The sequence below is a fragment of the Aphelocoma coerulescens genome, chromosome 2, assembly GCF_041296385.1.
Source record: "Aphelocoma coerulescens isolate FSJ_1873_10779 chromosome 2, UR_Acoe_1.0, whole genome shotgun sequence".
Lineage (NCBI taxonomy): Eukaryota > Metazoa > Chordata > Aves > Passeriformes > Corvidae > Aphelocoma > Aphelocoma coerulescens.
This window is the reverse complement of record NC_091015.1, coordinates 153,699,885-153,724,493: the sequence shown is the minus strand read 5'-3', so window position 1 is coordinate 153,724,493 and position 24,609 is coordinate 153,699,885. Positions and strand designations below refer to the sequence as shown.

Genomic DNA, 24,609 nt, shown 5'->3' with positions numbered 1-24,609 from the left:
AATTAGTCAATTAGGATCAAGAAAACCTTTCTACATACTGTCAAAACCAAATTAGTCCAAACAAAAAAAGTGAGTGGTGCCCACAGTTGTTCCCCATGTCAACAAACTACCCCACAGCACAAACACCTGCAGCGCCCCGGCAACATGGGGAGCTGCAGGGATCAGAAAGACCTGGTATGCCACCTCCTCCCAGGGAGCAGGCTGCGAAAGAAGAGAATGTTTGTTTCACACGTTTTACACCGAGCCAACGAGGAGCGCACAGCCCGCTTCGGGCAGAACGAGGGCGGGGCGCCCTCACAACCCGGCCGCTCCCCGCGGCAGCCGCGCACGCGCAGCTGCCCCGCCCCCGCCGAGGCTCCGCCCCCGCCGGGCCCGCGCGCCGCTGTCACTCAGCGGCCGTTCGTCATTCACGCGACTCTGCCCCGCCTCCTGGGGCGCACGCACGCGCAGTGCCGGGCCTCGCCGGCCGTGCGCACGCGCAGTGGCGAGGCCAGGGCCGGGGGGGGAATTTGACCGTAAACATCCTGCTGTTTGAACGGCGCCTTCGCGCGCAGGAAGGACCGCGGCCGCCATCTTGTTCGCTTCAGCGAGCGGTTCGGCTCAGCTCGGCTCCGCTCGGCTCGGCCCGGCTTGGCTTCGGCTCAGCTTCCGTTCGGTTCGGCGCCGCTCGGCTCGGCTCGGCTCGGCTCGGCTCGGGCTCGGCCCGGCCCGGCCCGGCTCGGCTCGGCTCGGCTCGGCTCGGCTCGGCTCAGCAGGGCAGGAGCAGCGAGCGGCCCCCGGGCCCGGAGCAGGGTAAGGAGTGGCTCCGGCCGTCGCGATCGGTGCCGCCGCCCGAAGGGGCCCGACGGGGCCCGGCCGTAGCCCGGCTCTCGGGGCGCTGCCTTCATGCTCAGGCTCGGGGCCGGCTCTTCAGCCGAGCCCTCCCGGCGGGGAGGACCCGCCTGGTGCGCCGCCACACCTGGGGCTCCCCAGAAAGGGCAGGGCGCCGGGGTCGCCTCGGGACCCTGCCCGGAGCCGGGTGTCCGGGGCGATCTGAGGCGAGGCCAGGCGCAGCGGGGCCCTGAGCGCGGCCTGGCGGCGGCACGGGCCGGGCCCGAGGGGAGCGCGGCCCGGGCGGAGTGCGGAGCTGCAGGGGCGGCGCGGTCTGTGCACCTGGAGCGGGCACACGCCCGCGTCCGCAGGGACCTTCGCCGGGGAGCCGGGTCACGGGGAAGCCGAGGGAGCCGTGGGGAGGCCCGGGGACCGCCCCGATGTAACAGATCCCTGGCTGTGGGCTCGCTGAACGGACAGCAGCGGTCGGGGGGGGAGGGGGAGCGGCAGGAGCAAAGTTTCATTTGCCATTCCTCAGTTTTTAAGTGTAATTTTTCTTCTGTCATGGATGGAGCAGGGTACTGAATTCTCTTACAACCTCGCTAGTGGCATAAGAAGTGCGTTCTGGACACTGTGGCTGTTCAGCTGCAAATAAAAGGGCCCTTCAAAAATGCCGGCTTTTTGAGGAACCAAGATCCTGCTCTTACAGACACTGTTAGAAATCTTGCTATAGTTTTTAAGATTTTTGTGATGCTGAATAGAAGTGTTTTGTTAAATATAAAACAGGACGTTGGGTGTTTATCAGTAACAAAGGAAACTTGGGGTCATTGTGACTTATTGGCATCTTTCACCGAAAATGGCTTTTTTTTAAATTTAGACACATAAAGAAAATACTGTAAATTTGGAGAAGTTACCGTTTAGGCTCACACTGTGTGAATGTGGGCAATAAGTAGGCTTTCCTTAATCTCTTACTCAGTAAAACTCGTATCATCAAAAACGGGGGACATCAAAGCATTATTAGGGTCAGGCTTGTGTTTTATTTTATGAAGGTTCATATGTGACTATTTGACATTCTACAAAATTTGGGAAAGCAAAGCCTTCTCATATAAAGTTTTAACTGGAGAGGAAGTAAGTGTGATGGGATAATAAAAGGAGGAGCAAAAAGTTAGCGACCTACAATAAACTTAAATTACCACACAAATTAATCATTTCTTGCTTATATCATGGGATTTCCCACAGAAATGAGAGTATTTCCTTTAGTTACTACATCATTTTAACTTCTTAGAGGTAGAATGTTAAAAAGTTTGTTTCATTTGGGCTCTTTGGGTGAACAGTGCAGAGAAGTAAAAACTGCCAAAGATGGAGTAACATAAGGGATTCTGTTCAACTTACGTACCTTTGAGGAGTGTGTTAGTACGTGGTTTCTGCAACGTGAGGTTCAGATAATGGAGACAGGGCCTTAAATTAAAAAGATATCTTTCCTACTGGTTGAGCATTCTGAATGTAGGGGCAAGGGCAGGATACCTGCTGGGGCCTAGGTATGAATGTAGAATTGAGGGAGGAGGACAGCAGTATTCATAGTGTTCAGTAATCTCCAGCTCTGTACAGTACTTGTGAGTGATCTGGCTTTTGAATTAGTAACCTTAGTGGGGTGCTGGTTCTATCTGATTATGTAGGTGTGTAGTATATTGTAATTGGAGAACAGTGAATGAAGTTCCTGTAACGGAGTGCTGCGGTTTGAGTAATTAATAGACCTGGTAGTGTAACTTCAGCCATAGAATTTCTGAAAAATTGTTGGTGGGAAAAACAAGACCTGGAGACAAATGGAAAATGCTGTATGTATTTATCAAAGATACAACAAGTTGAACTAGTTCAATTTCATCTTTTTCAATAATTTACTTTGTGGACATAAGAAATTAAGGTGACTTGTCACTGAGCTTTAGTAGAGCTGCAGGTGCCACAAAGAAATATATTAAAATTCAGATAAATGGATTAACCAGACAATTATAAAAGTGGTTGAAGGAAGGAGATCAGATAAGGTAGTGGTGAAAAGAGGCATGGAGCTGTAAGGTGATGTTAGTGGAGTTTGCAATTAATTTTTTTCAGTGGCACCAGGTGTTCAGTGTGGTACCAAAACCTGCCAGGGAGGCAGCGTTAGTGAGTGCTCTTCTGAATGTCTGAAGTCTGGTAGGGCCAGCTCAGACTGATGCAGGTGTAGAGGGTGATCTCACCCTTCCCCAGATCACCCAGAGCTCCTAAGCTTAGCAAAGCAGAAACAGCATAGGAGGAAGTTACGCGTGTGGGGGAGACCAGCAGAGAAGAGAAATTGAAGGATAGCATAAGGACAAATGAATTAAAACGACTGGCTGATTTCTTAAACTGTAGTATGGAATTTGTCTACTCATCTGTGTGCGACTGTAGTTTTGGACTAGCTTTACAACACGGAACAAAAGTAGGTGACAGTAAAAACATAGAAGACTGAACTTTAGTTGTGGAGTGGTGTGTTTGTGTGTACATAACCTAACCTAGGGAGAGCAGCTGACAAGTGCGTTTAATGAGCTAGAGTGAACCACAGGCAAATGAAAATATGGTGAATGTTCTGTCTGTTGTCACCTCTTAGTTCATTAAGCACCCTTCTGCATGCTTTGAAGGATGGGACTAACTATGCCAGTGTGCTCTTCAGAAGTTAGATAGTTAGCCATTCTAATATGAAGAAGGATTTTAAGATGGAATAGATGTGAGTTGTGGGTTAAGATGAAACTCATAGTTAGCATCTACCAAATTTTCTTACTGCTACTTTGGAAGGAGCAATTACCAGAGTCTCAGATGAGAGAATGAGGCAGATTCTGGATCAGAATCTGTGTATGACCCTGTGTATGACCAGTACTATATTAGTTCTGCTTTACATGTTCACTTACTTTGTGTATAGAATTAGAGCAATTGTTACACTTCTGTAGGAAGAAAAATATTTTTTAAATTGTGCAGTTGTTGAACAAGTTAGGCAGAGTAAGCCTGAGGATAATTGTGGCACATTGAAGGAAATTCAAAGTTAATGACAATAAAGTTCCAAGTATTTTAAAAGGTCGATTTGACAAGATCAGGATTTGGTCTCACATGGCCTTGTGAGTACATACTCTTTTTGCCTTAGAGGAATGCAAATAAGACCGAGAAATGCCTAAGTTCTTAGAACAAGTTTTGTATGTTTCATATCCAGTCAATTTCAAAAATTGACAGTTATATTTTACCTTGCAAGTTTTTTAAGAGGCGTCAGCTACCCTTTTCTTTTGTAGATTCTTATGAGTTGCTTTTTCAGCCAATTACATATTCTAGGTCTCTGCCTGAGCACTCTGCGACTTGCAGAAAATCTTGGTTACTTTAACACTCATCCCAGTTCCAAATTATGCCAGAAAATCTATTTCTTCTGTTACACTACTGCATCAACATACTGTCCTGTGAATTAAGGATCACACAAAAAGCCTGACATACAGAAAGGAGTATCTGAAAAGAAAGAAAAACCTGGAGAAAGTGGCAGCCTGCTTTGAACAGTTGCGCTGAGGCGCTAAACAACTGAATTATAAAAGGCTTTGTACAGTTGCTGTACCCCAGTTATTGCCATGCAGAGCATCTCCTGGAATTTGGAAGTGGCAGAGACTCATAATGTGACAAGAAATTATTGTTTTAGGGAATTAAATAATGTTAACAATACTTCAGATTGAAACACACTTCAAAACTATCTGTAGTCTGATTGTCGCTGTTTCCCTTAATGTATTTCAGTATGGCAAGGCTTCAGTGATGGATGAAGAGAAACACATTTAGTGATATAAATTGTTTTTGTCAGAGTTGTCCAAATAGTGGGTTTCCCATTTAGCAGGAAACTTAAGTATGTTTTCAGTTAACCATATGTTTGAAGTTCTGTGAAACCCATGCTATCTATTTTAATAATTGTGCCAAACTCCACTAATCAAAGTACATTCTTTTGCAACCGTTGATGAATGCTTTTAATGGACTAATACAAGTGAGTTTGTTTACTCTGTGTTTGTGCTTTCCCCTATTCCTCATGTTCAGGGATAATTTACATGCATAATGTTACCAGAGTACTGCATGGATCTGGTAGCAACTCAAGATACCAAAATGCTGTGCAGCAGTTATGTCTCTGCATACACAAAAATACTGAGGCCTTCAGAAATATGCAAGGATTGAATTGTCTGCTGGCCTTAAGACAGTGTGATATCTTTCAAAAATTACTGGGGGGAAAGAAAGTAGAACACCTTCCTTTTGATAATGTTTATCCAAAATTTCTTTAATTGTGCTTACTGGAAAAACTTGCTTGTGTCCATCTTTGTGCAGTGCTGTCCTTAGCCCTCATACAATCTCAACAAATAAAAATGGCATTCTAACTTTTTGTCAATTTGCAACTTCATTATGACTAAAAGCTATTATAACCTCACTCCTAAGAGTAGTTTTAATTCTATATACTGAGTTAATTAGAGTTTAAGCTGAACATGGCCTTTATTTCCTTTAAATCCTCTCCGGTGTTTTGGTTATGGATGGAATTGGTGGCCAATCTGTCATTAAGAGAGTAAATTGATAATCAGTTCTGTTATGCAACTCTCAGAATGGAAAAAAGAAATTCTTGGACTTGACTTTGAGATCTGCATTTTTTTCATTTGTTATCCAGATGTTTAGAGGTTGGCTTTATTTCCACTGAACCAGAAAAGTCAGTGCTTCTCTTGCCCCTCTACTTAAATTTGTAGCAAAAACAGTTGTGACTTGCTGTGCTTCCTCAAGCAGGTTTTCTGTAGGCATGGAGGAGGTAAAAACTGAAATGCACTTGTTTTATCTTTCCTGTTCTTTTCTTTTGATTAATTTTCCTGGAGTACAGAAACTACTGGAAAAACTCTTTGTGGAGATTCTTCTACTTTTTTGAAGCAAACTTTTTTTTCCCTCTAGTTGTAGTTAACTGAATAATACACTTACCTCATGCATGGAACTGTCATGTTTAGATCATAAGACATCATGCTGTTCTGATTCCCCATGGTTTGATGGGTTGGCATCTTATCAGCCATAACAAAGTAGTTACTAGATAAATAGGTAAGAGTGTCTCTTTTTTTTCTGGTTAAGGAGAAAGAAAATGGAGTCTTAAGGAAGTTTGGAATAATGCAGTCATTTTTCTCACCGTTTTTATCAACACTTGATTAAAAAAGTATGACATGGAGAACAATCTGTTCAGAAATGTACACATAATTGTGCTTCCTGTTTAGGAAATTATAGTGAAGTCCAAAAAGATTTAGGGCTGTATATTTTATAATGATGAACCTTTTTTGGGAACAATATACAATATATGCTGGTATAGTAGAGTAGTAGCTACTGAACTAAGAGTAGAAAGAAATGGAAGTTGTAGAAAGCTACTCTGGAATGAAAACTGAGGCGTGCTTCTTTGCGTTAGGAGAGTTGGGTATCATTACCCTAAAGGCTAAAAGATTCAAGAGTATTTTTTCTTGAGGGATGATAAACATTTTTAAGTTGTGTATGTGGCTGTTAGTGCGTGTTACTTCTACTTTATAATTACTCTGTAATAAATACATACATATGCTATTACATGGACACCATTTGTAAGTGTTGGCTTCTTAAACATATTAAACAAATAGTCTGACCACAGTGGTTGAAAAGCAAATGTGCACTTCTGAGGATAAGAGGGTGTTTACAAGGATGTTCCTCATAAAATAAAAAGTGCAGAAAGAAATATTTGCCTTTCTCTTTACAGGTTTGCACTTTGTCTTAGACATCTGGGACCATGTTCTATGCCCACTTTGTCCTGAGCAAGCGTGGGCCACTGGCCAAAATCTGGCTGGCGGCCCACTGGGATAAGAAGCTGACCAAAGCCCATGTTTTTGAATGTAATCTGGAGAGCAGCGTGGAGAGTATCATTTCCCCAAAGGTACCCATTTTACACTAACGTGATGTTACCTTGCGGTGAAAAGAACTTGTGTGTACTTACTATTTGAGTCACTGAAGCAAATGAAGTTCTTAATGTTGCTGTTTTGAAGGGTGAAAAGGTCTGCTTAGATATGAAATACTCTGTTGTGAAAGTGGAGGAAATTTTACATAGCTTGATGCTTTTACATGTTTTTGTTTTTCTTCCCCTCTACTACTCATGACAATGAAATTACTCATTTTAGAACTAGTGGTACAGTTGTGGCTTTTGTCAGTTAACAGATGTCTGAATGTCTTATACAAAAAGCAGCTATTTGAAAACAAAAGAAAATTTATATATTTTATTTTAGTCAATACAAATGTTAACAGTTCTTATAATGCTAGTCTACATTTTAGAAGAACTGCTAAGTGTAAACAAAAAGTGTACAATCACAGAGATGCTTACTCTTCCAGAATAGTGATTTGCTTCATTATCAGCTCTGGAAGGATTTAGGAAGAAGAAGATAATGTTGGTAGATTCACTAGTGAGCTGGAACATTCTTTTTGAGAAAGGAGAAACTAATAGGCACTCTTTCATATATTTAACTTTATGTAACAGTTCATCAGCTAAAATATTAAAAAGACATTGGAGGCAATAAAAATTTTGAATTCTTACAGGCTGATGTTAAATGCTGTATGGCTTACTCTTTCTGTGAGACAGTTCTTCCATGTACCATTCAACACAAATTTCATGCTCTTTCAGCCTGAAATACATAAAGAAGAGTCCTTCTCTAAATTTTTTTCAGTTTTGTGTTCCCACAGCAGATACTTCATTACATAGTAAAGCAGTGAAATTGAAGAGGAAAGGAACTTAAAATTGTTTAAGTGTGGCAGTGCTTATTTATAGGCACTCCACATCTTCCACTTCTTTTTCTCTGATTTTCTTTTTAGCTCCAGGACAGAAGATGGAGAGGTAGCTAACAGTTTTTAACCAGATTTTACTTAACCAAATCACTATTTATGGCTGTTGAACTTGATTTTTCACTTTTTCCACAATTCACGGTTTTCCACAAAGTAGCAAAGGTGATAGAAAAAAAATATGTGGTAAAAACAGGCTTTGTCACTTATTTTTTAACTAGACAGAGCAGTGTTTGGGAATTCCTGGAGTGAGCTGTTAATTAATTTACTGATATTTTCCCGGTCATCCATAAGTAATGTAATAGAGTATCATCTTGAACTGGACTTTGCATTCTTTGTTTCTTCAGATTTCTGCTGATTTTTATGCTTATTTTGGATATTTGATTTTATTGAGAAAATTCATTGTAAAGCTGACTGAAGGGAAAAGTGAGGCTGCATCTAGTTCTGATTACATCTAATAACTGATTGTGCAATCTGTTTTTAGGTGAAGATGGCACTCCGAACCTCAGGACATCTCTTACTAGGTGTTGTTAGAATCTACCACAGGAAAGCAAAATATCTTCTTGCAGACTGTAATGAGGCTTTCATTAAGATTAAGATGGCTTTTCGTCCAGGTATCTGTTCTTACCTAAGTACTCTCTGAAAAGTTACACTGACAAATGTATTTATTAAGAAGGCATACAATTCTGCCTTTAGATCCGTGTAATTACATAAAGGTATAGGTTATAGGAGAGGTAATTATTGCAGCTAGCTGGCTGGTTGAGTTGTCTGCTGAAAAACATCTTTTAACTGAATTCTGAACAAAAACTTCTTTTAATGCTGGTTCAGTAAAAGCTGGTGTATGATGTTAAATGGAAATACACTGCATGGCTTTTACCATCTGTGTGAAAAAGGCCAGTGCCCTACTGAAAAGAAGCACAGAAGGGGACTTGTTTCTGTCAAGGGTGACGATTCTTTTGCCATGAATTACAACAGAAACATAAAAGTAAGCTGGTTTTTTTACCACTTTCACATTTTAGTTTCTGAAAATAATGTGAACTGTAATGTGTGCATCAAAGATAATTTCCGTTTTGTATGTGTGCAATGTAATTTCCCCCTCTATAGTTGCTTACTTAAATATTTTCCATGAAGATGGGTACCATATTAATATCTGAAATTACTTTTCCATCCAGCAGTCAATTAATTTGGCTTTCATGGCTTTCAAGATAGTTTTCTTTAATTCCGGCCTGGGGAACTTTTTTCCAGCTAGAGTGTAGCTGTTGGAGTGATGCTGCTGGATGCTCACAGCTGCTAAATCAAATTCTACCTTTTTAGGTTAATGAGTGCAATAGATTTAAAAGCTGAACTTGGGGGAGACTTTGTTTTCTAAAAAGGCAATTTGACAGCCAGTGCAGCAGTAACTTGAGAAAAGTTAGGGGTATGTTCCCTTTATTTTAATTTCCTGACCTACAGGTTTGATTCAGGCATTGAATTCAGGTATTGAATTTTTTGAAGCTTTCAGTGGCAATTTGTTGACTGTTGCTAATTTTTTGTTTACTACTGTGTTTAACTTCCCTGGGTGATAAGAACATAAATTTATTTTAATTTCACGAGGCAGTCTGTTTTCCCAATTTTCTCATTCCTAACAGAGTGCATGTCGAAGGTGAACCACCTTAAAATTTAAGACTTATAAAAAGTGACATTCTGGCGTGACACAAGCTGAAACACTCATAACACTCTCAGTTTATCAGCTTTGTGCCTTAGGTACTGTCCTGAGTCTTGTCTGTTCTGAGAATCATTTACATGTTTCATTTTAAGCACCAGGCAGCTAAAAATATTGAACAGCCCTGAAAGGATGGACTAGTTTTCTTCATTCCTAGTCAAGTACCATGATGAGTAAACTACAGACTCTTGCTTCTTCCTGGTGTCTATGGACAGTGGTTCTTTGATTATTCATTACAGAGGGGAGCACAGTGGGCAGAGTGTTTCTGAAGTATCAGTACCTCAGAATTGCCTATGTTGTGTGTGGGTCAGAAGGCAGAGCATAGAGCTCAAATCTTCAGCAAGTTACAGAAGGAGTTGAACCTGCATTTCCCATGCACTTCCAAGTGCCCTGACCTTTAAGACTTTGAATAAAAAAGAGAGGGACCAATTACTGGCACTGGTTTTGTGATGCCCAATCTGATGGTCATGCCCTGAGAATGCCTGCTGAATAAGATTACACATCTCCAGAGGATAAGAAAAGAAAATGTGTGTGGTTTTGGTAATACAGCTCTTTTATGTGCAGAAGCCTATGAGTTAGTGTGCCCCAAGTGCAATCAGTACTGTTCCGGGTCTTCTGGAGCTGATGGAACTGAATAAAGGACCAGTAGCAAAGTAGTCACACTGTGCTGCCACTGTAAAGTAGAACCTTGCAGCTCATACTGTGTATCATGATGAAATTATTTTGGAGCAGGTACCTGCAGTGTTGTGAAACATAGGATGCCTGTGTTGGCTGCACAGCTCTGCATAGTGCCACACAAACATTGCTGATTGATTTGAGGCTTCCAGGTTTATATAGAGTGCAAAGGCTTGAGGAAATATGTTTTGAATTTAGTTGGAATCTCACTGTAGCATTATTTAAGGTTTCTTTGTAGGTGTCAGCATCAGTTCAGCATCAGTTCAGTTCAACAAATTTAAAGACAGTAAGCTCATGCAGGGAGAAAATGCTAGTGGCTCAGGGAAAAATGCTGTCCTCTTAAGGAATGGGAACTCATGTCTGGGTGTTCTTATTTGCAGGAGTTGTTGATTTGCCTGAGGAAAATAGAGAGGCTGCTTACAATGCTATTACCTTACCTGAAGAGTTTCATGATTTTGACCAACCACTTCCTGATCTAGAGTAAGTTTGGGGTTTTTTTCATTGCCATGAAAATGATAATTGGTTTTAGTTGAGGAGAACCTGGTTTTAAACAGCTAACTCATTGCTGAATGTAAAAAAAAAAAAAAAGTCTGTAGGTAACTTCTATTCTTAGGGCTTTTAATACACTAAAAGGAAGTGTGCAGTCATCTCTGTGTTGATTTTAAGTTCATAGTAGCATTGACGTTAACTGAAGTTAAAGCTGTCTGTACAGGAGCTTTTGAAAAACTCAGATATCTGTTATAACTTTGTCTTTTCTTCTGTGCAAGGCGCCCTACATCACATAGGTGCTTAGGTTAGACAAGATTAGTTTTATGGAAATGTTGTTGAGCTTTTGAAATGGCACTTTTAATTCCTTAAACTTAATACTTATAGATTACTTGTACATATAACAAGTATACAACCTGAATAGTTCTTAATCTTAAAAAACCTGATGTTTTTTATTATTATATTTTCGTTATTTGAATGATCCATAAAGGGAGTTTTTAGAATACAGCTTATTCAGTGTTCTATATAGTTTATATTCAAATTAGAGTATATACTAATTTGAAACTGCATAAAATTTCTGTGTCTTTGTAAGAAATGTACCTTAATACACCACAAGGAGTGTTAACTTGATACTGGTGCAAAATACCGTTTCTGATAAACTACATTAATAGCTTTTGAGTTGAAGGGGAGGAAGTCTTTTCTTGATTGTTAGTTTGGCCTTTGAAATTAGTAACCCAAACACAGCGAGGAGTAAGAGCGATTACTGATATATTTCCCATAATCTAACACAATTTGGATGATAGGTTTGAGCCATTAATGGTCTCACTGTTTTAAGTTACAGTAGTTTCTATTCAGTGTTCACTTACTTTTTTCAATAATTGACTTGAATGTAAAATTGCTTTTTACTAAGTAATGTAATGTTTATTTTAGCAGGCTTTATCTGTTGTTAATTTTTTAATGGGATTTTTAATAATTGCCTTCTGTTTGTTTAAGTGATATTGATGTGGCTCAGCAGTTCAGTTTGAACCAGAGCAGAGTGGAAGAAATTACAATGAGAGAAGAAGTAGGCAACATCAGTATCCTCCAGGATAATGACTTTGGTAAAGATCTCATGTGTTATTATGTGCTGCTATCTAATTTCAGTTATTGTAAGATACGGTTTTGCAATTACTATGGAATGCCCATTATGCACAAAGCAAATTAGGTCAAACATACTGTGGTTTTCTACATGTAATTTTTAGTTATTTTGTGACAGTTTTTCCAGAAAGTCTGTCCTCTAATGCTCAGCAAACTTCTAGCTGCCTAGAATAGGCAGAAAGAAAAGCTGAAGAATATTCAGTCGAGTTAATCAGTGAAGTACTGTGACAATTACAATTTTCAAAATGTGATGTGAATATGAAGTGAGCTGTTGCTTTAATCATAAACAGGCTCTCAGTCAGAAACCATTGGGAGATTTCTAAAGCTGAATCAGTCAGTGGCAACAAGTTTGCTGCTTTGGGTATCTTTCAAGGACAGTGTTCTAACATCTGAATCAAAGCCTAAAGACAGTTTTATTTAAATGTCTGGTTCCCAATATACAGTATTGTAATCCATAATTCAGTAATTGTTTTGAAAGAATAATCTAGGAATAGTGTTGACTTGGTATTGGTTTGTTTCCTGTACTTGAAGCTCAGCCTCAAGGCATAAGGCACAACCTTTTCAAATTCCGTTGAATTCTTTGGTTTCTGTGGAGATAAAATTTAGTAGGATCTTGCTAATATCAGTGCAAATAAGTACAATAAAATGCTTTGAAGAGGAGATAGTTATTTTTATAATTGTTTGAACAGTATTTTTTTGCTATGGTATTGCTGGGCACAATTCCTCACATCTTGTCATTAACTCTGCAGATAGGATAAATTGAATTAAAGTTTGGTCTTATATGGGTCTTTGTTGATCAGTTAGGTAGGTCTCTTGCATCTTGGTTCTTTAGCATTTTTAGCAGTGAAATTGTATTCTTGCAGGTGACTTTGGGATGGATGATCGTGAGATGATGAGAGAAGGCAGTGCATTTGAGGATGACATGCTAGTGAGCACTAGTGCTTCCAATCTCCTGCTGGAACCTGAACAGAGCACCAGTCACCTCAATGAGAAATCTAATCACCTGGAATATGAAGACCAATACAAAGATGATAATTTTGGAGAAGGAAATGATGGTGGAATATTGGGTAAGTTTGAGAAATTTGTTCTTCCTCTATCCCACCTCCTGCCTTAATTAACTAGTTCTTGGGTAGATGAGGGAAAGTTGTTTCCTTTGTTGCCAAGATCCCTGTCAAAGTTATACCTTGCCCAGTGGAATTCCGGTTGGTGAGTGGTACAGTAGTATAGATGACTCACAGCACATTAAGTGTTGGCATATTTCAAACAAAGTTTGAAAAAACTTAGATGTAAAATATGTGGCAAGTATATTGTAATAAAGGTTATCTGTAAGCTCAGAATTAGAGCTGAAATGCACCTTGAAATGCTACTTTCTTCTATGTCAGCATTGAAAGTACTGGTTTCTAACTTTTGCACTATCTTTGTCTATGTTGTAATTAACTTGTCTGTACTTCTTTGTAAATGTGTCTATACCCATTTGTGGATGCAAAACTGATTCTTTCATATGGTTGCTTCAGATGACAAACTTCTCAGTAATAATGATGGTGGTATTTTTGATGACCCACCTGCACTCTCAGAAAGTGGAGTAATGATGCCAGAGCAGCCTCCCCATGATGATATGGATGATGATGATAATGTATCAAGTGAGTATGATGTAGGACTAGATCTAGAATTACTTTCAACTCATTTAATTTGGATTCTAATTCCTTAAAAGCATATTAAGCTCAAAAGTATGAAATACAGTAAAGCACCTGAAAGTGTGGAGGAGGGGATGGGAAGGGTAGCACAGCCTGTTGATGTTTTGACCCTAGTGCAAGGTGTTTGTTGTAATTGCAGTGGGAGGCCCAGACAGCCCGGACTCGGTAGATCCCGTGGAACCTTTACCAACCATGACTGACCAGACAACGCTTGTTCCCAATGAAGAGGAAGCTTTTGCTCTGGAGCCTATTGACATAACGGGTGAGTGAGCTGTTGGGGAATATTTTACACAGTTTGTCAGAGACCACCTTAGCTTGATGGAGTGGAAATGAATGTCTGGCACTGCTGCTGATTTTGCTTCTCACTTGGGAGAGAAAACAGGGATCAAGTGCTGAATTCCTTTTATTCTAATAGTAGCTTTCCAGTACTTCCCAGAGAGGTAGCATGGATGGTGTTGGGAGAATACTAGTTTGTCATTTCTGCAGTCAGTACGTGTAACAGCATGATACTGTAGCTTTAGATAAACATGCTAGTTAAAATGCACAGAGTTGGAATGGAACTCAGCATGTCTTTAATTCTAATACAGTATCTGTAGTGCAGCACAGTTCTTTATGTGCTGTGTTTGAAGGGCAGGAGTGACTTTACACTGAGAACGAGAGCTCTTCTAGTGATTTGTAGCTTTGATGAATTGCTGAGTTTGGGAGATGCACCTTTGTATTTGAATTTCTACTAAGTAGGGATTTTTCTTGTCTTTTTCTTTAATGCAAGAAACTTGCTTTATTTAACTAATACTATATTTGCTTTATTAAAAAATTCATATTTGGAAAAAAAAGTAGCTTGTCCTGTGCTTTTCAGACTGAGCTCCAAGCCCTGATTCCCTGCTTGGCCAGTGGGAGAACCCTGGCACTGCCCTCTCGTGGCAGGTGGGCAGCAGGGGTCCAGCTCATCTGCTGGGATCAGCAAAGACGCCATTTGCCACAGCTTCAGGGTCTGCTGCAGAGTTACCAGGCTTTGAGCACAGTAAAGTCATCCTAGAGCAGGGTCAGAAGTTTACTGTTAAAACAACCACCCACATTAACTCCACTAAAGCTCAGGTAGGGCTTAGGGGAAAACGTGGGTGTGGTATTTTGAATCTGTGATTAGACTCATAAAATGGCTGGGATTGGAAGGGATCGTGAAGATCTGGTTCCACCATCCTGCCATAAGCAGGAACACCTTCCACTAGACCAGGTATCTCAGACCTCCATCCAACCTGGCCTTGAACACTGACAAGGATGGGGCACCCACAACTTCTCTGGGCAGCCTGTTCCAGTGCCTCACCACGTTCACAGTAAAGAATTTCTTCCTAGTGTCTAGTCTGAACATGCTTTCTGTCAGTTTGCAGCCTTCCCCTCTACCCTGTCACTACATGTCTTTGTAAAAAGTCTCCTCTATCTTCCTTGTAGGCTCCCTTCAGGTAGTGGAAGGCCACAATTAGGTCTCTCCAAAACTGCCCTTGTCCAGGCTGAACAAAACCAAATCTCTCAGCCTTTCCTCATACAAGAGGTACTCCATCCTCTATTCAACTCATTGGCCGATGTTTGCACAGCCTAACAAGCAAGCCATGGGGTAGAGAGGCATGTGCAGCTGAGGACATTGAGGCTTAAGTAGATTCAAATTCACAGAAGAATGTGTAAGTTATGGGACAGCATTCATAGTATTTGATGTTTTATCCTTCTTCCAAAGCTAGAGTTGCTTTAGATTCTTGAGGCAGCTTTATATGTGGGCAAGTGAGACCTATAGAGAACTTGAAGGATTCTTCTACAGCATGGTACCTGTTGGAGCTAACCTTCATTGCTTGCTAAAAATCTCAACAGTCAAGGAAACCAAAGCAAAGAGGAAGAGAAAGCTGATTGTGGACAGCGTGAAAGAATTGGACAGCAAGACTATTCGAGCCCAATTAAGTGACTACTCTGATATTGTTACTACTTTGGATTTGGCACCTCCTACTAAGAAATTGATGATGTGGAAAGAAACTGGTGGAGTTGAAAAGCTTTTCTCTCTGCCTGCACAGCCTTTGTGGAATAACAGGCTACTGAAGGTAATGTTTTTGTGCGAGTTCACTTTTAAATGGACTGTATTCAGGATTGTGCCTCATGTATAGCAAACATCAGCATATAAATAGTGATATAGTGATGGCAGTATTCATAATTGTAAGAAAAAGCATATTAAAAGAACTGAGGTAAATACATCAAACATTGCTGTTATCAGTTACAGAAATAAATTAATTTTTTAGATGTTAGTACTGTTGGAGAGGAGCTTAAAAACTGAGAAAGAAAGATAGCCCATAATTACTTGATCCAAAACGAAATTAAAGAACACTGAGAACTGCAGTAGTGAATAATGTAACCTTTCCTCTGTAGCTCTTTACTCGCTGTCTTACACCTCTGGTACCAGAAGACCTGAGAAAGAGGAGGAAAGGTGGAGAAGCTGACAATCTTGATGAGTTCCTTAAAGACTTTGAAAACCCAGAGGTTCCTAGAGATGAGCAGCAACAACAACAGCAGCAACGAGATGTCATTGGTTTGTGTCTTGTCAAAGAGAAGGGCATTCCCTCAGATTGTATTTTTCTCTTTTATTTGTGCGTTGTATTAAGTCATCAAAGATTATATATGAAGCAGTGAGCTTTGTAATGGGTTGTTTAGCTTGATGTACAACCTGTGACATAAAATAACTTTTTTTTCCTAGAAATAGGGGATGCTTAGGAATTGTTTGAACCAGTGGATTAAAAGTGCAGACTGTGAAGAGTGCTCAATTCTAAAATAATAGCAGATTGGATTTTGGTACAGTTTCTAATTACATTCTTAAGTATCTAAAAGAAGGTTTGTTGTGGAATACAGATGAACCTATTCTGGAAGAACCAAGCCGTTTACAGGAGTCGATGATGGAAGGCAGCAGAACCAACCTGGATGAATCAGTTATGCCACCCCCACCAGCTCAGACAGGTGTTAAACGCAAACTACAGCAAGTAGAACCAGAGCCAGTGTTACCTGTGAGTAAGCTTTTACTATTCTTTCTATGGGGAGTGAGAAGTGGGTAGTGTCTTTGAGTAGGAAATGGCCCTAGCTTTCTATGGTCCTTTGAGATTCACTGTAGTAGTGTCAGAACATTTGTCCCTGGGTAGTCATTCTGGTGCCTTTGTTAGGTGAAAAACTTACTGAAACACTTAAAATGCTGGTAGAATAAAGAAATTACACTATTTCCTTCAGTAAAAGTCTTCAAGGAGTCTAGTATATTGCTTATTAAGTTGTGCTTGTTGCGGTTTGAAGCTGGCTAAGTGCCAGGCACCCACGAAAAAACCATCTACTTATTTTCCTCTGCTATAGCTGAGCAGAGGAGGGTGAATTGAAAACTTCATTTTCGTGAGTTAAGGATTATTGAAAAAAAGAACACTTTAAGGCAAAACAGGTTCAAAACTTGAACAGTATAAAGATGATTTATTATTAACAGAATTAAAAGTAAAAAGGGTAATGGGAACCAAAGCAAATCTTCAGAACACCTTTCTTTCCCAGTCCCTCCCTCTTTCCACTGACCGTGCAAGGAAACAAAACATGGGGTTTTGGTCAGTATTTCACTTCTTAAAAATCTTTCTTCAGTATGCTTAGGGAAAAAGAGTTTCTTTTTTCTGTCCTGTGGGATCCTTCCCACGGGAGATAGTTCTCTGTGACTTTTCTAGCATGGTTTTAACTTCCACAAGCAGCAGTCCTGCCCAAACCGCCTGCATTATGAGTCCCTCGCATGGGCCAGGCAGTTTTCCCACAACTGCCTAGCGTGGGCCATTTTAGTTCATGGGGTTTAGTCTTTTAAGGATGAGCTGTTCTAGTTTGGAAGCGAAGGCTCTGTATCTCTAAAAGCAAGGGTCATCTCTCTCTGTTGGAAGTCCTCCCTAGATTACAGTTTTTCAGTATCCATGCTCTCCAGCATGAGTACTCTTCCTGACGGGCTGCGCGTGGATATCTGCACCCCCCCAGGCACCTAATGAATTACAGGCAGTTTGTTGTATTATGGTCCTCACCACGGTTTGCAGAAGAATCTCAGCTCCGGTGCTTGGAGCACTTTTTTCCTCTCCTTCTTTTCACTGACCTCGATGCTGCCATGATGGTTCTCCTCATGTGTCCTCACTTTTCCTTTTTCTCTGACTCGGAAGAAAGTTGGTGTCTTTACTTGGAAGTTGAGAGGTTGATCTCGTCTGGGCTCTGCATCGGGGAATTGCTCACCATGTCTCTCACTGCTGGCCAAGTGGTCTCTGCCGGCACTGCATGGCCGGCCCCGGCCGTGTGGACCTTGCCAGCACTGTGCGGGTGGTCCCGGCCTCAGGAAAGTCCCGGCCTCGGGAGGGCCCCGGCTGCGTGGTCCCAGCCACCTCCACCGGGATGGGCCCCGGCAGCTGTCTCACCACCCCTCTGGAGAGGAAAAGAGAGCTTCCCGTGGTTTGTCTGTTCTTAAATATGTCATCACAGAGGCGTTACCAGCTTGTCTAATCAGGCTAGTAACCTGCCCATCATCAGAGCCTTCAGTGATTGGCTCTGTGCTGGACATAGAAGTTTCAAGGAGCTTATCTCCCAACCCCACTAAAAACCAGACTGTGATAAACCAACACAGCTTGGCAAGTGTATATGAACAGCTTCCATGAAGCAAGGATTGTGTTAGCTGCAGAAATGTCTTTTAAGACAGTCCTAGTGTTCCAGGCTTAAGGCTTCAAAGAAAAACTTTGATTGTCTGGAGAGATTTCCTAGTTGAGCTGTGAGTAGACCTGGACACTAGCCGTGATGCAGTGTGAAAGGAAACTTTGTGAAGGGGAAAAGAAGGAAATGGGCGAAATGAAAGGTGTATTTTTCTGAATGCTGGCCTGGTGAGAACAGTCTTGCTTTATGCTGTGTCACATATTTGTGCATTTTTTAACCTCACTTTGCACATTCCTTGGCTAACAGGTTGTTCACTGTAGAACAGGATTGTTAGATGTTACATTATCTTACTTAACAGGGTGGCAGCTGCTGCTCCTCTTGGCTATGTCATGGGGTGAAATCGGCATCAACTGTGCTAAGTCAGTGTAATTAGGGGTGTTGGTGTGTTGGGAATTCTGTGACCATCTTAGAGGCCAGGTCAGGCCTGTGGCATCATATACAATCTGTAGTGATACCTGCTGTGTGACTACATCAGAAGTTGCTTAGCCATTTTAGGGTATGTGTATAAACAATTTCAGGTGTCAGGGTAACTTTACTGGCAAGCACTTAACTGTTCATAGATTCAGAGGGAGAGTACCATGTATCAATTTTATTAAAACTGTCTACATAAATCCTGTTAAATTACTTTTCTGGATTTTCCTCTTGACATAAATACTTTCTGAGAATATACTTGAGCACCAAAGTCGCTCATACGTTTTCAGAAACTTTGCAGGTACCAGTGTTTAATTCCTTCACGTTTGTATTGATGAGAACAGCATTTTGATATTTTGAAGATGTCTTGTTCCAGTGAGTTTAAGTGTGTTCATGTAGCACTGCATCTGGTTATGTGGGATTTTAAATTTGCATGTGCTGATCCAAGGAATGAGATCAGTAGTTTGGATGGGGGAGTAAGTGAAGTTACTGGAAAGCCTTCTTAATTTATAGTGATACCATAATTTCTGGTTTGAGTAGAATCTAAAGGATTGAAAATACACATATGGACAGCAAAACAAAATTGGTTTTTAGTTTTCAAAAATGAAAAATTCTAATAAATGGCTAAGATTTACATACTTGGATTTTATTAAACTGGTCTGTAGCACCATTATTCTATTGTAAAAGCACTGACAAAATGATACTGTTTGTTTAACTGTACTGTGTGCTCTTAAAGCATCCACCATCACAACAGCTGGAAATACCACCTGTAGAAATGCCTCCAGAGGAGCCCCAAAACATCTGCCAGCTAATACCAGAGCTAGAACTTCTGCCAGAAAAAGAGAAGGAGAAGGAAAAGGAGAAAGAGGAGGAGGAGGAAGAAGAAGTAAGAACTCGGTGTAAAATCAGTTTGTGTGTTTCCCAGAAGTGTTTGACTGTGGATTCAGTAAAAGGCATAAGAAATAGTTCTTTTGTCTGTCCTTATTAATAGCCCTTGGAAATGTAATTCTTAAATTACTTCATGACCATTTTGTAATATTTAATTTTATAATTTGCATATACATTCTGTTTTAAATTAGTGTTCTACAGTTCTCACACGTGGCTGGATTAAACCACTCTATATTTTTTATGATGCCTTAGACAAGAACTTTTGAACTTAATGGTGTGGTATATTTGAAATAGCTTGTGCTACTTAATGAAAGTAGCTTTTTGCAAGAAAACCAACCATGTCCTGAAATGGGATAACTTAAGTTGTCTCTTAGCTACAGTATTTAATATTCCTATGGATATCAAAACAACCTTCATTGATGTCTTTTATTTTATGCCTGTTTGCAGGAAGAAGACGGCACAGGGGGTGATCAGGATCAAGAAGAAAGGAGATGGAACAAGAGGACTCAACAAATGCTCCATGGACTTCAGGTACACATGATTATTTCTTTCTTTTAAAGTAGCTTGTGAGCATGCCCAGTGATGTTTTTGACCTAAAAAGACCAAGAAGGAGCTTTCTTTGCAGTTGGTGTTACAGCCTAAAATACCAGTTACCTTAGAGGGGGAAGAATGCATGTAGTTGATTAAATTTATATCAAAGAAATATATTAAAATTAAGTCTATACTTTCATAATTGTCACTTTTTTTCAGAGAACATTTGAATTAAAATTTTTCACTTAAATATTTTTCAACCTTTATGTCTACACTTGGTGTGCAACTAAGATTCCCAGAAATTTAAACTTTAAAATAATTGAGTTTGATTGTGTTTTTAATGAAACCCTAGCACCTCTGGTTTTGTGCTATGTGTCCTTAGACAAACCCCCGTAAGGGTCTAGGGATATAACACCATTTTACAGGATATTTACTTCCTGGCTGTGCTAGTTTGCTAGTTTGAAGACTTGCATGCCATGAGAAGCTGAATCTCTTTAACAACTGTGGAAATGTGACTTTGGCTGATTTCTAGCATGTGACTTCAGTCTGCACAGACATATATCTGTCTGTAGGATGGATTCTTGCTTGCTGGAGCTAAAGAGCTTTTTTCTGCACACCCCACTGTGCACCTGAACTGAAGCGCAAACCGTTCCTTTGCTTATCAGTCTCTGTGTGTGTCCTCCACATATTCTTGGACTGCATCTGCCTTTCAGCCTAGTTTGTAACTCCTTTGTTCCATTAAACATTTTGGCAACTCCTGAGATTTGGCTGTTACTGAATGCCACAATCCCAAATGGTCACACACCCCCCTCTTCTCTCCCCCAGCTTTAAATGCTGAGCATGATGGCATATGGCAGGGATTGTCCTTTTGGCCAGTTGGGGTCAGCTGTTCTGGCAGTGTCCCCTCCCAACTTCTTGTGCACCTCCAGCCTACTTGATGCAAAACAGCACCATATGAGCTGCTGTGAAGAAAATTAACTCTGTCCCAGACCAAATCACTACAACTGTAGCTTAAAAATAATTTCTAAAGTATACCGATGTTGAGTTGATAGTGTTTTTTCATTACAGTGTCTGAAGAGAACTTTAGAATTCTCTTTGGCCATAACTAGCTGTTTGCAGTTCTTTCTTCTGTGTACCCAAAAGAGCATCACTTTGGATGGCTGAAACATTAAAACTGCAGTGAGATTTGGAGTTAAGATCCGATTAATATAAAGTAATTTGGTTTGGCCAGCCAAATATCTTTTCATCTAGTTGAAGGTCATTCCAGGGCAGACAGTTCTGTTTTAAATCAAAGGCCTCAGTTGTTGTTCTGGCCAGAAAAAAGATGTATTTTCATGATTTTTTTTTTTTTTTTAATATATTCTTGCCAAGACTTTGAGAAAATGTAAGTGACTTTGGGTACTTAGTTTAAGACAGAAGAGTTTTAGAAATAAACAGGCTTTCACCTTGGAAAAATTACGCATCTTTTAAAGAATGTTAGCGCTTGAAATTTTACTTTATTATTTTTGGGATTACCTTTATTTTGAGAAATACAGCTTGATTTTTTTGTTTGTTTGTTTTATTCCTATTAAGAAAAAATTGTCCTGTAGTCAAAAAAGACTGGTTAGTTATAGCTGCAGAAATAAAATCTTGTGCTGTACACCAGTTTTTTCTGGAATATGTTCAGCAGATTCAAGAATGATTTTTTTTTTTTTTTTTTTACACATCTCTAGGAAGCCTACTAGGTTTCATTTAACTGAGTTCCATAAAGAAATTTTCATGTACATGTGGTAATGTTCCCATCCTTCTGAATCCTGAGTGTCCTGGGGTTGACAACAAACAGAATCTTGCCAAGAGACATTGTTGTTTTTGTGTAGTTCTCTGTTTAATTTGTGGTATCAATGTTGTGTTTTTCAGAGAGCTCTTGCTAAGACTGGAGCAGAATCTATCAGCTTGCTTGAGCTGTGCAGAAATACAAATAGAAAACAAGCAGCCGCAAAGTTCTACAGTTTCCTGGTACTGAAAAAGCAGCAGGCTATAGAGCTGACCCAGGAGGAGCCCTACAGTGACATCATTGCCACCCCTGGTCCCAGGTTTCACATTATCTGAATGGTTCCATGGAGCAGAGCTAGTGCTCGTCTCACCAGTGCGTGCGTGTATTGCCCCATCCGTAGGGCCCACAAGACCATTGCAGAAAATTTAGATTTTATTGTCTGTATAAAGTCCTTGGTTTTCTCTTGGGGTTATTTTGGGGTTTGTATTTTAACTTTACCACTCACATTGTTAGTGAAACTGCTGGGGTGGGTGACTTGAGTTCCAGCTGCAGAAACCAGACATCTCAAGCGCCCAGATAAAGATTGTTTTAACAGCTCGGAGCAGATGTGTGCAATATTGGTGCATGTGATGTTGAGTATCAATGAAAATGTCTTACAATAATTTGACTAGTTGATTTAATAGAGGTATTTTTAATCTATACAAGTAAATCTGGATGGCCAACCTATTGTCTGATTAAAAACTTTGCCAAACTCATCTGAAATGTTTGGTCTGCTTCTCATAATAGTAGATTTTTTTCCCCTTCTCTAGATCTTTGTGCATACTGTGGGTCTCCTGAAGCTGCCAATATGAAAGGTAGTGCCTGATATGTCAGCTTGCTGTGTCACTGCATTTTTGCAGTCAGATTTTTGTAGCCCTTGATGCTAAGGGGAGAAATGAGTGTCTGTGGAGAGCACTTCTCTACCTGATACATGAAAGGACAGAACATGTGAAGCATTTCAGACAAAACATTCCTTTTCACTTATCACCTTGTTATGGTCCACTACTGATAATGGCTAATTACGTTAATAAGTGACAAATGAAAACTAGTCATTTCATTTAAACATTTAAGAAATCATAATGCTTTAGGTTTGTTAGAGCTGTATATAAACTCCAGACTTTTTAAAACAGACTTCTAGACTGTAAATTATCTGATTTTTTATTAAGCAGGCATCCAACAATAAGAATAAGAAAAATTGCTAAATGCAGATACCACCTGTACCAAAAGGGCAACAAACCTTGAATATAGAGTATAGATGGGCACAATTCCACATAATTGTGTAGTGCATTAATGACTCTTCAGATATATTTATGGTTTTAGTGTCAATTTTTTCTGATAATGTACACTCCTGTGTTCAAAACATTTTATCGGTTTTGCAAAAGAAGTCCGGTTTGATTTTATTTCTGAAGAATGAAGCTTTACTGTTAGACCAGGTAGCACCAGAAATTATGTGAATATGTTGATTATGGAGACCTGTCTTAACTTTTTTTAGGGCAAAATTATTCACACTGAAGGTTCTGGTTTTAATGTTGGCACTTTTGTGAAATAATTTTGGGACTCTGAAATTTCAGTGTATACTCAAATGTAAAATTATGTGAATGTTTAAAAAACTCTACATGAGACTACATGATGACCATGTTTTAATAATCCTTGAAAAAGTTAATTGTACAAAGTTACTGCAGCTTTATTTTCAACATGATGTGCCTGTAAAACCGTAATTTTCCCCTTTGTAAAAAGAGACATTGTAGATAACTTGAATGTTTAATTATAGAGAAGGTCATTAGTTTCTTGTTACACATTTTTAGTCTGTTTTTGTTGCTTTTCAAGGTTAATATTCTTGAAAATAGTTGATGCTGTTATGTATAACTTTTCTAATAAAAGTTGTGTTATAAGCTGTTATGTATTAGCTCTGTATCTTGTTTGAACACCTTCCATTTATGTAGGAGGGACTGAGCACATAGAGGTTGGTAATTTCGGTATTGGGTGTGGAAAGATTTAGCTCTTTGAGATATTAAAACTCAAATATGTAAATAGATTTCTTGCTGTTAGGAAGGAACTGTTGCTCTCACTGGCTGTGCTTTTGTTCAAGGATTCTATGCTAGAAATGTCTGTGGAAAATTATGGGAGACTGTCTGTAAAAGGTGATTCATCTACATGCCTGTCTCTTCTGAATGCCAGAACATACCCAGCTTGAATTCTGTTAGCTCTGCTGTTCCCTTGCTCCTGGAATTGCTTCTGCGTGTATTTCGGTGCCTCTGAAGTTGCATGCTCCTCCTGGTAGATCCAGGCACTTGGATCCAAGCCTGTGGCTGCAGCACGTGGAGTCAGTCAGCTGGTTACCTGCAGAGCTTATGTATAGGGGCAGTGAATTCTGACTGACATAGGCTGAGTGAGCTAACTTAGTCTGGGCTCCACACACAAGGGACTGTCCTGCTTTCAAGTGACCTGTGGAAGCAGCCAGGCCCATCCTGTGTGTGCTTTAATTCCTGTGGGATGCAGGCTGGCCTGTGCTGAGCCAGCCCAAGTGTGTGTGTGTGTAGGTACAGCACTGGAGAAGTGACTTTCATTTCTTCAGTTCAACTTCTGTGAGAGAGAAGCGTGGGAACTTGGGCACTCGGGCTGGAATGAAAGCTCTTCTGGCTTTTCTTCTGTGCATAATCTAGTACATTTTTATCACCAGTTTGGTTCTTCGTTACACCACTGTGATCAGCACTCATGAGAAGTTGATTTTGCTCAAACGTATGCCTGATGACACTCTAATCTGGGGCACTGAATGCAAGCTCTGCTTCATCATGTACAGGATTTGTTACTAGTTCTGACCATGGCCTGCAAGTAGTACCAACAGGCTCACATTTCTTGGAAAGCAGGCTTTGTGGTAATTCTGTTGAATGAGGTCCAAGGAATGGTGATGGAGCATTGGTGTTCTT

General features: G+C 40.3%; 1 protein-coding gene across 1 annotated transcript; it reads left to right on the top strand.

Annotated features, from left to right (window-relative positions):
* Positions 1-505: 505 nt before the first annotated feature.
* On the top strand, positions 506-23,581 carry RAD21 (RAD21 cohesin complex component). Its single transcript, XM_069005368.1, has 14 exons — positions 506-792; positions 6,575-6,748; positions 8,126-8,255; positions 10,399-10,498; positions 11,498-11,604; positions 12,505-12,708; positions 13,156-13,281; positions 13,475-13,597; positions 15,193-15,416; positions 15,739-15,898; positions 16,216-16,367; positions 19,208-19,357; positions 19,807-19,890; positions 21,787-23,581. The coding sequence occupies exons 2-14, from the start codon at positions 6,605-6,607 to the stop codon at positions 21,976-21,978; spliced, it is 1,896 nt and encodes a 631-aa protein (XP_068861469.1). The 5' UTR covers positions 506-792; positions 6,575-6,604; the 3' UTR covers positions 21,979-23,581.
* Positions 23,582-24,609: the final 1,028 nt, after the last annotated feature.